Raw genomic sequence first — 16,958 nt, forward strand, 5'->3', positions numbered from 1 at the left:
GCGCTGATTGGCTGAGCGAACCCGAACGGACGCAGGTGATTTGCTGTCCGGGGCGCGCGGTGGCGGCCGTTGGGCCTTTTGAACGCGGAGAGGGCAGCGCCGCGCCGCGCTCTGCCCACCGCCATGGCCTTCGCCAGGGCCCCGCTCCGGCGCTTCAACGAGAGCTCCGGTACGTGCGCGGCGGGCTCCTGTCTGCGGGTGGCGGAGGGAGGAAGCCCCAGCCCTTCGTAGCAGTGTCTGAGGGAAGGGGGGCCGCCATGCGGCTGCCTCCGCGTGCCCCAGTGCTGCCTATGTCTCCGTGTGGGGGGTGCCGCGGGCGGCGGTGCGTGTGGGGGCCTCTTCTCTAAGCCCTTGCAGGAGTCTTCTTTTGAGGAAAAAAAATTCCAAGTCGAACCCTAGTCGTGGGTAAACTGCTCCTGATATAGCAGTGAACGTGTATGTATGTATGTAGTAAATAAAACAGTGCCAAACCCCGATTTGCTAGCCTGCTGCTGTCGTGGTGCAGGACTAGTCACAGCTGAAGTACTGCTGCTGAGGGCATTTTCTAATGCAAAAGTTTCTCACAAGGAGTTTTTGGCTGTAGCTGAATGCCTCTCTGCTACCGTCGCCTGTTCTCATTAAATGAAGTTGCTCTCATTTGCTGAAAGGTGAAGTAGATAAGCTTTTACTGGGCTTGAGACCACCTGACTATAATGATAATTGTTGGAAGAATTTGTAGCCATCTTGTTTCTGTCTGCTTTTTCCCTTAAAATTATTGAATTTAAAAAAAAATCTGATTTTTTTGTTAAGTTTAAGTAACTTAGCTCTTTAGAGGAAAACTTTAACATTCAATAACATCTAAGTCTCTTCTAAATTGGAAGAAGATATTGAAAAAAAGTTAAGTTTGCTTTTTGTCCTTAACACTTTAGACTGGCTTTTTCACCAAGGAGCACTAAGATCCTCTAACCGTTGTTTTTTTTTTTTTAATGGAAGTTAATGCACTGCTATGACTAATAAGATGCCTTGCAATATTGTATATGTAAATCACAATTTCTAATTTTATTAGGGGTGTAATAAACCAACCCTTTCCCCCACCATGTGTGCTGTATATTTTCTTCATCTCTATGGGAAGAATGAGGAGAACTGACAGTCCAGTTGTTGGTTGTTTTCTTTTTCTTTTTTAAAGCAGTTTTAACTTAGATGTGTTACCAGCCTCAACTCATTGAAGTGTAAAACCATATCATTTACCTTAATAGTTCTCTGCTGTTCTGAAAATCTCATTTCTAGTATGTACCCCCCTGCGAGGATCCTATGATGTTAAATCTTCAGATGCACTGAAAAGTTCTCTGTCCTCTGAAACATGTCAACGGGTTAGAAAACAGAAGAGTAAGTAGTCCTAAAAGTTGCACAGAACACAATGGTATAATATCTTTGAATGCTACAGTTGTTAGTGCTTACATGCTGTTAGTGCTTTGTTCTTGTTTAGAAAATGTTTTCTGTTGCAGGGGCTCACTACCTACCTTCCAGCTCAAGGGGACAGCAGCTGTAAAAACATGTCTAACTGAATCTTCTGAAAATAGCTTTATGTGTGACTTCTGCTAAGTAGGGGGACCTCTGGAGATCAAATAAATGATTTAACTACTTCATTAACCTTGGTTTTAGTGATATTGTTGTGGGCTTTTCAGATGTAGAGCATCCGTGAGTTGAAAACTGACAGCATGGATCTGGATGTTGGCAGGGAAACTTGGCAGAAGCTGAATTCTCAACACTGGCTGTCATCTGGTAGTCTTTCTCTAAACTCTGTAAAGTGCCCAGATGACTAATATGGAACTGCCTGATCACAGTCAGAAAGCAGCTGCCATTGGGTTGTGAAGTGGATAGTCAATCATTAGGTGGCATTCTGTATTTTGTATAAAAAGTCAGTTAACCTTGTCTAGTTTGGTTAAATTTCCCTCACTGTGTGCATGCACACCCTCTTCCTTCACCATTCTTTTCTACATCCTTCTGCAGGTGAGACAAATCTGGACAGCGAGAAGAGTGCACCTACCCCTGTAACTGGAAGGAGACTCGCATCTCTCGGATCAACAGTAAGACTCTTCTGTGGTGTCTGTAGCACTGTTAAATTCCAGCTACACCTCACTGTGACTAGTTAAATCATGTAGCCTCTTTATACAGTTACTATTAGCCTACCTGAGCAAACTATGAAACACGTTGTTTTGCCTGTTATTCCTTAGTAACTAAGAAGGAAAAATGAAATTGCAGCATCTTTGAGAATCATGTGATGATTACTTGGGACTACAGAGTGGCTTGTTGTCTTTGGTGTTACAGTGTTGGGGGTTTTTTGCCTCTTGCTCATCGTGTAATTATGGGACAGCTGCTTGTTTTTAAGATCATGTTTCTGCTTTCATATGGTGGGCAGGGCAGAAACCTAGTGGTAAAAGAAACAAAGAGTGGATGATACCGTATATAACGGTTCTCAGTGCGATGTGTGGGGGTATGGATTTGAAGATGCATAGTTTAATGAGTGAAAAAATGATAACCCGACTTACTAATTTAGTTTACTAGTACTCATGATGTAGGATGAAATTCTGCAAACCAACCTGTGTTTAAGAGATAAGTGTTTTTTGTGGAGTTTAGGGGGTGCTAATGTCTCAAACTTTCTTAATCTCTTTCCTGTCACAATGGGTATGAGCTGCCCATTCAGAGTAATGCTTATGAGAAAGTACAGTGGTAAAACCCATCCTAACCTGATATGTGTCTGCCCTATGTGTAGGAGAGAGGTGTCTACTTTTTATTTTTTGTGTGTGTGTATCTCTAATAGTATTGTTTATATGAAGGCATCAACTCTTATATTTAACTGTGTTGTTAAACTAGTGTGCAGCTAGAGATCAGTTTCAATATTTCTAATACATCTGTTTTCAAAAGCCAGCTATTGGGACTCTGAAGCCTAAAAAAGATTTTATCCTTATGAAAGAGAAAAAGAAACAGAAGATACTGGAGAAGGAGGTATGTATACATTGTGGGAGTGCAATCCTGTAATATTTCCCACTTACCATAATAAAAAAAATGTAAGCTGGTAAAATTAGCCTCTTTTGCATAACATAGCATTCAAGTAGTTTGCAAACAGCTCTGTGCAGAGCAGAGATTATCAAATGTTATGGTATGTCGAAAGCACGGGGTTTGTTAATGGAATTATATTCATTCCTACTGATCGTGAAGAGCTTGCAGCCATTTTTTTAAAAAAAATGGAGAACCAAGTCCTATGTTCTGTCCCTAAAAAAGGTTCTATTTAACGACTCTTTGCTGAGATTTTTGCCTAATAACTGACATAATTTTAAAGCTTAAGAGGCAGTTAGCTTTTCCTTATCAGTACACTTCTGCGTACTAATTTATTCCTCATGTATCTCAAATGGCGCATTCTGTGTTTCTATTCCGTAGCCAAACAGGAGAGTTGGCTTCTGTTGCAAGATAGATCTAAGACTATTTTAACTTTAACACGTACTGGCTCAGTAGCATAAGTCAGATGAAATGCTACGACTGCAAATCCGTGGTGTGTAATAACAGAGAATTGTGGTGATTCTGTTACCTCCTTTCCTGTGAATGGCAGAGTTGAAGATATATGTTTGGAATGAAAGTTTATAGGGGTTGGATACTTAGCCTCCCCAAGAAAACCATGGGCATAAACTAATGATGTTATTTAAGAAGAATAATAATGTGAAGTAAAGAAAATACCTATTTTGTTTTAGATTCGTACGTTAGTGAGAGAGCGTGGAGAGCAGGATAAAAAACTTCAGGCTCTGGATGAGGATTTTGTTAAGATTGAAGCCAAGCTGAGCGCTGCAGTTCAGGAGAAAACATCCCTTTTGGCAAATGTTGCATGCCTAAAAAAACAGCTTCTGGAACTAACAAGAACCAATGAACTGCTGAAGTCAAAGGTACTCAGATAAATAAGCACATATTTGCTTTGCCTTTGCTGTTATCAAGCTCCCTGGGCAAGAGGAAACTTTAGTGGCTGATCAGCGTCTGTTTTCACATGCCTCGTGCCCCTTCATTGGCACAGGGATAGAGCATGTCTGGTTTGGGATCTTGTGCGCTTCTGCCTGAAGACGGAGCGGGACATGCTCATGTCCAGCTCAAGGACGGGTAGAGATCAGTGTTGTGGGTGGGAGGGGGACACTTTTAAAAGGTTGTGTAAAGAGTAATTCATATGAAGGAGTTATGCTTAGTGGTTTTATATTCATCTCTAATAAGCTGTCTGAAGATGGCGTGCAGAAGAAAATGAGCAGCCTATGCATGGAGTTAATGAAGCTCCGAAACGAGAGGGATGCTAAGGAGAAGGTATGACCATTTGCACTGCACAGGATAGTAATTCTGAGCTGTTCAGGAACAGACAATGAGGGGCTTACGACAGAACTGCAGATCATGTTTTGGTTTTGTCCTCAGCTCAGTAGTTTCTTCTACTTTCTGTAGAGTGAAAATAAAGAAGGAAAGATCAAACAACAAATGTTCTTGATTTTGCTGTTGATGTGCAGAGTAAATCAGAGTTCAAGTAAGGAAGCCTAGAAATACCTCTGTTACAGTATCAATCTGTTGGTCAGACTATTAATATCTTAGAAAAACAGTGGTCCTAAGTAGTTTGAAGCTCTTACACATGTTCTTGTTTTTCGGGTGATGGTTGTTGTTTCAACAAATGGCTAATATCTTTACAGAGGGATACTTTGAATCACATTTAGCATAATAGCAAGCGCTATCATTAAATTGTAATTATGAATTATTATCTGTTTACCACTGTGTCTTAAACAGGGTGGGTTTTTTTTACTAAATCTCATTTTGGTGGTAATAGTTGTCTTTTTTTTTTTTTAAGACTGCACTTGCAAAGCAGGAAAACATGGAAATGAAGCTGCAGGAAGTGCAAAAGAATCTAGAGCACTCAAAAGGAAAAGTAGCACAGTTAGAAGAAAAACTGTAAGTAGTAAGGAGGGAATTGACTTAGATAACAACATGTAATCTAGCTGTGCTTACATGCTTATACCTTATAGTAAGCACATAGTTTAGGGAAAATACAGGCTGTCTCCCTACTGAGAAGGAACATAAATTATTAGTATTTGCGACCTGGAATAAATTTGATGGAACGAAGTTTCAGGAACTGCTGTATTCTTATAAAATGAACATATGAAGTATTGTTCCTCTAGTGTATCTGACCTTTTTCCAAAAGCCAAACGACATCATCTCAGCCTTTTGTCTTCCAGTGTGGTATGGGTGGAGTTTCCTTGGGTGTGGGGTGGGGAGGGAAGACATGTATCTTGAGAAAAGAATTGTTGTTCACCTTGGAGCAAGACGTTCATGTAGACTGGATGCTTCAGTGTCTGGCCCTTTAGACGAATAAGTTGGGAATGAGCAAGAATGAAAAAGCATTGGACCTGGAGTTGAGATCCTAATTCAGTAGCCAGGCATTTTACACAGACTCGATGAACATATGTACGTTCTCTAGCTAAGTCTATTGAAGAGCACTTGTGGTGCCTTCGAAGTGGCTTCATAGTAGCCACATTCTCTGAAGAAAGGCAGCTGCAAAGTGTCTTGGCTGAAGCAGCTGTATGTAGGAAGAAACAGTTCCAAATCAACACTTTCTATTCTGCCCAAATAATGTCACTTGCTGCACAGGAACCGTGTGCTAACACATAGGCTATTTCTGAGGGTGGTGACCTAAGAAGGATGACTGTGTAAGGTATATTTTATGTCAATTTTGCATGATTGGCACTGCAGCATCCTTCTTATGCTTTCTGCATTTATTTAACATCCAAGTGCTCAAATATGAGCAGAACTTTTATACTTACATTACAGTTAAAATACACAAAGCTAATAATGCAGTGCAATTCACAAAGGGAGGCAATGATAATTTGTCTAGCTAATAATGCAGCTGTTCTAGGACACTTACTTGTGGCAGAATATGGCTCCGCATCTTTACTACAAATGAGAAGGCCATATGGAACAAGTATTAAAGGAGGGTAGAATCACCTCTTAGAGACAATACCAGTTTGTCAGCCAGACTGTATTACAAAAAATATGTATGACTACTAAGTCATGCTTCAATGATTTATTTCTACTTGATTATCTGTAAACAAATAGCTTATAAGTAGCTCTGAATTGTGTAAATGCATCCATCATGAAAAATTCCTGGTTTTAGGTCTGCTACTGAGAGAGAGAAAGTTGAAGAAAAATCTGACACTGAAAAACTCCTGGAATATATCACAGAGCTCAGGTAACAACAAATTGTTCTTGAATTGGACTTGGTAAGTTAAAAGGCAGTAAAACTAAGCCTCATTTATGACTGGTGAAGTAGAACCTTGGCAACAATTCTGTTTAACTCTATTAAAATAGAGAGGAGAAAAGAAATCGGGTATTTTTCCACACAATAGAAAGGAGTTTAAGCTATTATTTTAATTATCTTTCTGAATGTATCTGTGCTTTTCTGGGCTAAGCAATACTATGGAAGAGTTTTGTATGAAGGTCCTGAAAACATGTTTTTAGCCTGAGTTATTTGTACATAAATCAAGCTAAATCCTTTTCCTCTAAAGTACTGGCAGTAACGTCTTTTAGCCCTTGCTTGCAAAACAATGTATGGTAGGGGAAAAAAACCCCTCAGTCTTGGCTTCTAGTGAACTTTGCAGTACTCTGATTTGCATTTAAGAGTTGTGATGAATTCAGTATGTATGAGCATCAGTCTGATTCTAAAAATCACTAATCCAGTGCTTTGTAACTGATTGAAAGTAACCAGTCTTCACAGCAATGTGTCCCTAGCTCAGAACATGGTGAAAATACAAAAGTATTTAAATTGAGCTAGTTCACTCTTTTGCCCCCTACCACCACTGTCAATTTACTCATTAAGAGATTCCTCGTTAACTGGCTACATATCTTGAGATTCCACTTATTCTTGTGAAATCTGGTTTATTAATGTCTATGCTTTTCTGTCAAAACAGCTTTGTAAAAAAAAAAACAACCAAAAACAAAAAAAAACACACTGGATGTAGCAGTCATCTGTAAATCAATTATAGTGACTAATTCTGTTTTAATCAAAACTTCATATTTTATTTGTGTGATTGTATAAGTTTCTTCTAAAGCAAAACATCAGTGTTGAAATAAATTGCTTTTAATGTTAACTAACCTACTTAATGTGCAAAAACTTGTGTCTGGCACAAAGGCAGTTTTCCTGTTGGAAACCAACAGTTTTAAGCATTTTTCCTTTGTGCTAAAGTGTAAGCTTACAAACAAAATGTAGTGGTAACAAATACCTGAATTTTCTCCTACAGCAGTGTTGCAGAAACAGTTGAGAAATACAAACTGGATGTTGCCCAGATGGAGGAGACACTGATAAAGAAAGACCAAGATATCGAGATCCTGAGGGATACCCTCAAAACAAAAGAGCAAGAATCATTTAAACTGATAAAAGAACTTAATGAAAAGTGTCAATTGCTTGAACAAGAAAAAGGTAATTGTTAGTGCTTGTATGCTCTTCACATATGTGGGATCACTGACATGTCTTAAAGTATCTCAAATAGGTTTGTTCCAAAATGTCAATTTAGACTAGTTTGTTACAAGTTAAAAGTCATGTCTTTGAGCTCCAGCTGAAAACAGCTAGGCATATTTCTAACAACATGGAAACTACTTTGAATCTGACATCTGTTAAGTCTAAATTTATATTTCCATGGAGGGTTACTAAGGTAGAAAGTATAGAGATGGAAATAGTTTGCATTGTAGGAATGGCTTTAATCTGGAAGATGAACACAAATTATTTGTTCCTTACTCTTCATTGAGAAGCAGCATGATATTGTCTCAAACCATTGTTAGCAGCTTGGGCACAAGTTCATTGAGGTATTAGGAATGTGTCTAGGTATCCATCTCTTTCCCCCCTCTCCACCAAAATCAGCAGACCTGCAGCTCTGAGACTGGTACTCAGTTCTCTGTGTCCCACTTGGCTCGTATGTGCTAGTACTATGTGGAAGAAGCTCTGGGGAAATACTGTGTTGTTTTTCCCCAGCCATACTGCTGTTCTGATGAAGGCTAATTGCTTGATCCAAAGATTCCTGCTGTTAAAATTATTTTAATAGTGGTGTACTTTCAGCCCATTTTGAGGAGTTTCCAGATGGGTTAAAGATGTGGTTTTGTTTTGAGTTTGGTTTTTTGTTTTGTTTTGTTTTCCCCTTGCCTAACTAACTGTAAAGCAAGAATGGAAGCACTATGAAGAACAGATGTTTTAGTTCTTTGAAGATAGAGAAGGGAATTTGTGTAATATTAACAATTCCTCTATGCAGAGAAAGAGTTGTCTGAGAGCAGAGGAAAATTTCTGAGTATGAATGCTGAAATGGAAGACCTGAAAAAAAAAATTAGCTTAGAAGAACAAGAACACCAAAAACTTCTTCAGAAACATGAGGAGATGGTCTCTCAGCTGCAGCAAGAGAAGGTAAAAACAGACTATAAATTAGTCTAAAAATAGACTCTAGCCCAATGACTGGTACTAAAGGTTCTGATTTTGGTTACATGTGAGATTGCTGTATTAATAATGGTCTAATCTGTGGAATGTACAAGTGTGTGTTGGCCAGAAGAAACTGTGTGTGGTTCAATAGCTCTAAGAATCATAGCTGGTGTGATGGGTGTTTTGGTGGTTCTTGTAGATTTGACCTTATTCTTGTGCTTTTAAAGTTTCAACACTGCAAATTAGTCTTAAAGATCTAGAAAAGTTCTGGTAATTTTAAAATCTGTGATGCTCTGGTATGCAGGAGTTGTCTGCATCAATGCACCAGAAGTTACTAGAGTTTCAAGATGAGGTAACAAGTGAGCGACATCTTCTTGAAGAAGAGCTGAATGATACAATGAATGAGCTGAATAAATTACATGCTAAGGAGAGGAAAGCTGAAATGTTGGTGAAGCGCTTGGAAGAAGAAATCAAGTCTCAGGCTCTTGAACTTGCACAGATGGAAGTAAAGTTGAAAGGGTTTGTGAAATAAACTTTCTGATTCCAAAGCTTTGAAAGGAAAAATGTTAAATCTCTAGCATAAACAAAGCTTCTGAGCCTAATTCAGGTTTTAAAGAGACCTGAACAGATCTAAATTTATTTCTTGCTGGTTCTTTATTGTTGATAGTGATTAGATCTAATCCAGCTGAGTGACTTGAATCAGTTTTATATTGTCTTAATTCAAAACTGTTTAATCAGTGTGCTGAGAGTTGCTTGAAATGCCAGTACTGTAGTAATACGATGTTACTGTGAAGGGTAAGCTACATGCATGTCGTATTGGATGTTTCTGCTCTGGAGAAGGCAATGACTAGGAAAGATTTTCAAGCAACCTGTTTCTTCCTTTCACATATTGAAAGTTTACTATTAGGTGTTCAAACTATTCTATAGCTGTCTTGGAAAATAAGGGGAGGGGGAAATGCTTAGTTGAATATGCTATGAAGATTGTGCTTTAATACTTGAGAAGTTGTGGCAGAGAAGTTACTGTTTTGTCACAATTAATTTATTGCTGCCACTGCAAGCCTTCTGTAACTGATAACAGCATTTGGTAATGTGTTCAGATTTACTTACGTCCAGCATGGAATGCTGAATTTCTATTTCAGGAAGAATGCTGAGTTGGAGCAAATCAATGAAATGCACAGCAGTGTTCTTCTGCAAATCCAAGAAGAGCATAGCAATACATTGCGTAAACTTGGAAAGACTGTTGCTGACTTTGAAAGGTATTTAAATTTCATTAAGATCTAGGACAGGGATTATGTGTAAGATTACAATAGAATATGCTGTTTATTCATGTGCCTTGGTACTTAACGTGTATGTGGGTGTTGGTACAGTATTGGAGAAAGAGGATTTTGTGATGGAGTATTTGATGGCATTAAGAAATTGATTTATTCCTTTTGAGTACTAGTCAAGTGTAATGGTGTACTCAGTATCTAGTTCAGGAAACTGAGTGTTTCTTCTTCCAAAGTGTAACCAATTAGAATACTCAAGTGCTCTTGAATCTCAATGAGAGTTGTAACTCGTGATGATGTTCTCTTCGCACTAAAATCTCTTGCAAAAAGACTTCTTGTTTAGGCTCAAAACTTGCACTGAATCAAGATTAGTTTCCTACAGTTCTTGCAGATCTTTCTTCTCAAAATATTCAGGTTGTGGAAGTATTTAAAAAGTGATACTGTTATTGCTCAGTATGCAAGGCACCCATGAAGGCTCAAGTGGGATATTTGCCAATGCAAGCTGCAGATAGAAGTCTTTCAGTGTTTAAAATAAGCTTCAGATATAGTAGGTCTTTTGTGTTTAAAGTATCTAACAATGTGAAAATATCCGTATTGCCGAATTTGTTGTAGTGTTACTGCTTATGGCTTTATGGAAATTTGTTTGGTTTTTTTGAACTTTGGATTTATCAGTGCCAAGACACTGCCATGTCTCCAGATAATAAAAACTCTTATACTTGTTAATGTGAGCTTGTATTGCTCTTGTAAGGCCTGAACATGTCAGTCTGTATTTTGTCTCAAGTAACAAGATTTTTCTTATTTGCATTGCAATACCAGCTACAAGAAGACAGCAGCTGAAGAAATACGCAGTCTTGAACTGGCGAACACCTCTCTACAAGAAGAAGTTGCCAACCTGAAAAAAATAGGCCAAGATAATCTACAGCTGCTTCGGGAAGCAGAATACACTAAAAATAAAGCAAAAGAAGAATGTGCAAGGTACTAGACACACAAACTTTTCCTTAAGCTAAAGAATGCCAACTAAAGCTTGCTTTCGTAACTAGAGCTTAACGTAGTGCTCTGGGAAATAAAATCAGTATGGGGTGTAAACTTAAGTTTCTTCCTTTTCCTAGTGCAGAGGGCTGAAAATATTGACAGACAAAATTCATTAAGTTTATACGCATTAGAAAACTGGTCTGCTTGATCAATTGCTTTCATTTTTTCCTTTATGTGGAGCATATAGGAAAAGGAAATATGTGGAATATTGTCTTTATCAGCAATATCAGTTACAGTAACTGCTCCACAAATAAGATCCACAGGGGCAGACGAACAAATACTTAATGCAGAGCTCATCCTTTGCTGCTCTGAATAATGTGTAACCTCAAATCCTGCTCACAAGCAGATGCCAGTTAACCACCCATGAATTGCCACACTGCAGTGAGGTAAACAAAGGTCCTCTCTCTGCCTATTATGAAGGACCACAGTGCAGCTGATAAGTAGTAACACCCAAGGAGTTGTCCTAGGCCACTAGCTGAAGACATGTTTCTCTGACTGTCTAACAGCAGCTTAGTGGTGTATGTTGTCCTTTCAGTTCACTACTCGGAGCAGGAGAAAGTCCTTTGCTGTGGGCAAGTACCTGGCTATTTGAGGAAGTGGGGGAGTTTGGTCTTAAAAGGTCCCAGTGTACGATCACCTGTATTAGGCAATTGTGGTAACTGCCTGTACGTGAGTTACATGGCAGAACATATTGTGTATGTGCTGGAAGATTTCCATTCCTACTACTTTTGATGTAGCTCCTAGCTATCTTCTGAAGTTGAAGCTGGATTTAAGTCAACAGCTATGCTCTAATCTTTTTGACTGTTCTGTGTGGATAAATGACTTACTCAACTGCTTGAAAATGCTGTTTTGGCCAAACTGAATCGAGCATTTCTGATCTTCCCAACTCTGTCGCTTTACTGATTTATAAAATTCCCCCGTAAACTTTTGTAATGCTTCTGCTGACTTGTTCATCCGTAGCCAGTATATTAACATTGTCCAAAGAACAATTACAGCTTAGCCCAGCTTATTTTAAAACACATATGCTGCTTAAGATATTACCCTTTCTTTCCTCCCCACCTGCTTACAATTGCCTCCAATTTCCATTAGAGCTGGTAAAAGAAAAACAGCTGAAGAGTTATTTCCTGTTAGATTTGCTGGTTGAGTGTGGCAGGGAAGGGGTTCTTAGTTTCCACCTAGATGATAAAATGAACAGCTGAGGTTGGAGAGGGAAGGCAATGCTTTAGGTGTAGAGTTTTTGAACCCTTGAGTGCACCCACACTGAACAGTCTTGACTAGTTTCTGCTTGAGCAAACCTCTGCATGTAAAGCCTAACTACTAAAGTCTCTTCCACTAAAAGCTGCTGGCATTAAACAGCTGTAAATAAGAAACGTATGAACTTTTGTTGCTTCAAAAGCCCTGCTTGCTGCTTCATAGGAGAAGTTAAAAATATTGTACTTCTTGGACTTGATTGCTTTCTGTATTGTTGTTCTTCTCTTGTAGCACTGTCTGTGCAAACCTTTATTTCAGTTCTTCTACTAACAGCTTTTCAATCACGGTTACTTTGTTTTCAGATTTAGAGTAGTGTAATAAAAAAAAATTAAGGGTTCATTAAGGATGGATGGTCTTTTCCTCAGGATGCTTTTAGAAGTCCAGACAAAGCTTGCACTAAAAGAAGCAGAAACAGAGAGAACAAGAGAGTCTTGCCTTGCACAAGTGACTAAACTTCAGGAAAAACTGGAAGAGCAAACTGAAGATCTGAAAAGAAAACTCGAAGTGGAAAGGTCAAGGTGACTTCTCAAACTAAACCTGCATATTATAGCACATCAAAGTTTTAGTGTGAAGAAGTGCTGAGAGCTAACAGTGAACATAATGAAACTCCACTTCTTGCTTTTTAGGAAAAACATAGATGAAGATATGACCTCTAGCTTAAAAGATGAGATAAAGACCTGGCGTAATCTATATGAAGATTTACATAACAAAACTAAGCCTTTTCAGGTGTGTTATGAAGTAAATGTTTATTACTATCTGTTGGCTTAAGACTTGTGTGATTGACTCAAGTTCTACTCTTGAGAAGTATACATGCTATTTCCCATTCTAAGTCATTTATCATTGTGCAGTGGTTTCCTAAGTTGCTATCCCTTGAGCCAGCTATTCCCCTTCCCAAACCAGTCTGTCTTTGTAGATTTCAGTTCAGTAAAAAGCTATGTTTAATGTAAAGATTTCTAAAAGATTCAATATGTATTTCAGCAACAACTAGATGCATTTGAAACAGAGAAGAATGCGCTCTTAAATGAGCACGGAGCAGCCCAAGAAGAACTGAATAAACTAAGTGATGCATATGCTAAACTACTTGGCCACCAGAACCAGAAGCAAAAGATCAAGCATGTTATGAAGTTGAAGGAAGAGAATACCCACCTGAAGCAGGTTTGTGGAATGAAAAGTTTGAAATCTGTAAGTTAATTTGCATGATTCCTCTGCTTTTTGCTCTAAATATTTATACACTAATCCTGCAAATGAATTCTTTTCTATGGTTCTTAAATTCCCTGCAAGAGCTAGATTAGAACAAACTACTGGCCTCCAGAAACAGCAAGAGAATCTGTTTTAGTTTCGACTGAATATATGATATACAGAGGGATCACCAGTGCAAATAACTCCCCCTACTCTTAGCTTGGTTGCTTTTTCTTATCTCTTTTGGAGGTTCTAGACTTAGTAAACTATCTGCTGAAACCAGCACCTGAAAGATTCAGGCTACTATACTGCTTAATGGTGTTATACAGTAATTAAACAATGGTGCTGGCATCTCTACACCTGTATGTTTGGTTTGTTTAACACCACCAAAAATTGTGTGTGTATGTTTGTGTTTAGCGTTAGTCAGAAGAGCTACTTCAGCAAATGATGAAGCAGGCTTTTCTCTTCTTAATCTAACTTCCAAGTATCATGTTTTCTTTAGGATGTCTCAAAGCTGCGTGCATTGCTAGTAAAAGAAAAGCAAACCAACAGAGATCTTCAGCAGCAGCTATATGCAATTCAGGGCATTAAGTGTTTTGATCCTTCCAAAGCTTTCCAGCATGATAGCAAGGAAAATATTCCTCCAAAAACGCCTTTTAAAGAAGGTAAGCTTAGATATTGAAGTATCCATGTCCTGGTACCTCTTAAATTTAACCAAAGAAGGTATGACAGTCTTGCATAGTCTGCTGCGTTTGGGGAAGGAAGGAGAATGGCATCTATTGTGTGTTTCGCAGCAGATGTTGGAAGGCTGCATCAGTGGGGCACTTCCAGTGTGGTGTTTGCTATTGTGCTTTCCAGCCCAGTTTCTTATAACCTGAGCTGAGCAGGTGGGATGTCAGGTCAGACAACAGAAAGTGTGTTTGATGGGGGGCAGAGAAAGGGGTCGATTACAGAGAATCAGCTGGTTTGCATGATCTTGCAAGATATGAACTTTGTTTTGCTACTATGTATCACCAACAACTTTCCTTCTGTCATACAGCTAATCAGGTGATAGGCTGTGTCTCCTGTACGGGTGGGAGGGGTAAAAGTGCCTCAGCCAGAGGTTTGAGCCCTGGTTCTTTAGCTGCTACCTGGCAGGACCTTATACTGCTGTAGGTGTAAGGGTAAGATGCAATATGCCTGCAGATGAATGTGGAGTGGAGGGAAAGATGGCAGGAGCATGGGGTGCATGAAGGGAAGCAGGGTAGGAGAGAGTGTGGGAGGGTAGGGATCTCAGCCAGACCTTCATTTTACAGTATATTCCAGGGTCTGAAATTCTGGCTTGCCTGTTATGTGGAGTCTAGTGCCTTCCTCCCCCCAGCAGACAATAGTGAAAAACCCAAACTTAGTAATGTTTTTCCATTGCAGGTAATAAAAACAAAATTTAATTTCTTCTTGGTATTAAGAAAAATACCTTAAATCACCAATAAATTCATGTACTACAGAAGACTTCCACAGACTACTTGTTCAAGGTGAATTTGGATGCTGTATATAACACAAATTAGTAGGAGTACAAGAGAAATAGTCTAAAATGATATATTTCTAGAAGAACTATGCTTGGTCATATTCTTGCTGAGAAGCCATAGGTGCCTGTATGTTCCAGACTCCTGGTAACATCATTGCGCCCTTGAACTCTGAAAAGTGTTCACTGTGTCACTCTTCTCGTGTGCTGAAGCTGCTTGCTTTGTTTTCGATAGAGCAGCTTAAGTTCAGAGAAGGTGAATAAGCACTGGAGAATAAGGATGACAGATGAAATGTGATTTCATGAACGATGGTTTTTTGCTTCTCTCTCATGTTTACAATTTTATGTTAAATTACTTTTGCTGTTTATGGTTGTTTCAATACCATTGGCAGGAGTGCTGCCAAGAGACCCTTTTTCCTCTGTGGCCTACATAATATAGAACCAATGTAGAAAGTTGGACTGTACAGTTAGTTTTGATATTCTTAATGGGGTCTGTATTCAGGACGTGCCAATTTAAATCCTGGGGCTACATCTTGCAGCTCTTGATCTTCAGAAGAGGATTTTCAGGTCAAACTCAAATTGACTGCATTTACCTACCTGTTTGCATACTGCAGCTAAAATTAGTGTCTTAAGAGATATGTCTCTTATGAGTGCTGGACTCTTAAATTGTCATAGTATCTGTGTAGGTAGCTGTTGTAATTGATCAATACTACGTGGAGGGGAATAACAACAGAATTTATCTTAATTGGGTGGGAGGATACCCACTGTACAGGCATTCATTGTACAGACTGGAATTTTGGCAAGGTGGAAAGAATCTGTTTAACTGCATCTAAAATTAAGACCATTTTAGCACAATAAAAATTTTAAATGAAATAATTTGTCTATTTCATTCACAAACCAGGGATAAAAACCCCAATCAAGGCACACTTTTAACCGAACCTCATTTTTGGTGTTCAACATGTCCTGCAGCAAATTAGCAAGACTCTGTCAAAGGGTGAAAGTATACCAAGTGAAGCAAAATACTGCAGAGATCACAGGACCATGCTTTTACGATACCTACATACTTTTTTCATACAGCCTTAATTCTTAAAACTTTCCAGCTTAATTGGCAGTTTTGCCTAGGTGTCACTTTAAATCCTTTTTTAGACTATCATCAGGAGCATGCTTATATTGACAAAAAGAACAGGGAAACTCTTGCAGATGACTCTGCTGGCCTTACAGCAGTGTTGATTTTTGTTTTAGCTTTAAAATACAGATAATGTAGAGCGAACTGGGGAGAGAAGTAAAGAGTGGAAGTACAGGGGAAATTGCTTTGTGTCAACTTCAGTCTAAGCTCTTTTGCCAGTTTTGTGCACATATGAAATACTTACTGAAAACTGAATCCTTGACAGTGGTAGCTTGACTGACTTAAGCATTCACTGCAGGAATAAATTACTTTCATGTTGTGGAACATACCTTTTCTTTTAATTGAAAAAAATATATAATTGAACAAGAACTATTTCTCTGATCATGCATCTCACTGTATTGTAGCAAGATCTGGGTTGTACTTAGTTTAAATGTAAAATGAAGAGCTGCTAGAATCCTCAACCTGGCTGACCCAATTAGAGCCCTCCTCCTGGTTCCTATAAAAGGAAAACTGCGTAAGACTCAGTGCCAGTGCTTTGAATAAATTCTATACACACAATGGCTGCACTTGTTCATGCTGGCTGTTATGAAGTGAAAATTTAAGTTCATACTGAGCTGCTTAAATGGTACCACTGGGAATAAACCAAAAGCTTAACAGGATTCAGGGCCACACGTGATATAGGGCTTGGATTAGCATTTTGGTTTCAAAGGTCAACTGAGCTATTGCTTCTTCCAGTCCATGTGCTCTCTGCAGTCAAAAGCAAAGGGACAAATGTGCAGTTGAACTGCAATAATTTCCTAGGCTGGTAATTCCTTCTATAGCTTGAGGCAATGCCTGCAGTGCTGGTGGAAATGGAGCAGGTAAGGCTCTGGATATTTCCATTGATAGATGGCTGCCATGCTTTGATTACAGAACTGGGGGAAAAGGAAACAAGGAGAGAGAGACTTAATTATGCTTTAGTCTCTGTGAATTACAGTCCGAAGTGCTGATTTAATGAGTGGTGCATTTAGTCACCCAGTGATGCATTATGCTTAAATAACTGTGATATGGACTGTAATAAAATTGTTATCTATTCCATTATAGTGTTTCACAAAGTGAAAGTAATGATAATAAAGAAATGGAAAATATAAGCTAGAATGCTACTGAATTCAATCT

General features: G+C 38.8%; 1 protein-coding gene across 2 annotated transcripts; it reads left to right on the plus strand.

Moving 5' to 3' along the window:
* The first annotated feature begins 86 nt into the window (after window positions 1–86).
* On the plus strand, window positions 87–15,511 carry HMMR (hyaluronan mediated motility receptor). Of its 2 annotated transcripts, none has more exons than XM_068417232.1 (18): window positions 87–169; window positions 1,267–1,365; window positions 1,990–2,066; window positions 2,905–2,985; window positions 3,726–3,914; window positions 4,231–4,317; window positions 4,844–4,944; window positions 6,164–6,238; window positions 7,287–7,465; window positions 8,289–8,437; window positions 8,754–8,968; window positions 9,589–9,705; window positions 10,531–10,689; window positions 12,363–12,515; window positions 12,624–12,723; window positions 12,976–13,152; window positions 13,679–13,841; window positions 14,584–15,511. In XM_068417232.1, exons 1-18 carry the CDS (start codon window positions 124–126, stop codon window positions 14,601–14,603), a joined length of 2,187 nt encoding a protein of 728 aa, XP_068273333.1. In that variant the 5' UTR covers window positions 87–123; the 3' UTR covers window positions 14,604–15,511. The 2 variants fall into 2 exon arrangements, with proteins under 2 accessions (XP_068273333.1, XP_068273334.1); XM_068417233.1 differs by having other exon boundaries at window positions 12,363–12,509.
* The last annotated feature ends 1,447 nt before the right edge of the window (window positions 15,512–16,958 follow it).

The sequence above is a fragment of the Nyctibius grandis genome, chromosome 22, assembly GCF_013368605.1.
Source record: "Nyctibius grandis isolate bNycGra1 chromosome 22, bNycGra1.pri, whole genome shotgun sequence".
In the NCBI taxonomy this organism is placed as follows: Eukaryota; Metazoa; Chordata; class Aves; order Nyctibiiformes; family Nyctibiidae; genus Nyctibius; species Nyctibius grandis.

What these genes read in the sequence shown, in the direction of transcription:
- HMMR (XM_068417232.1), top strand. Translation starts at nt 124, where the DNA reads ATGGCCTTCGCCAGGGCCCCGCTCCGGCGCTTCAACGAGAGCTCCG. An exon ending in ACGGGTTAGAAAACAGAAGA is followed by an intron (nt 1,366 to 1,989) that starts GTAAGTAGTCCT and finishes ATCCTTCTGCAG; the next exon opens with GTGAGACAAATCTGGACAGC. An exon ending in GAATATATCACAGAGCTCAG is followed by an intron (nt 6,239 to 7,286) that starts GTAACAACAAAT and finishes TTTCTCCTACAG; the next exon opens with CAGTGTTGCAGAAACAGTTG.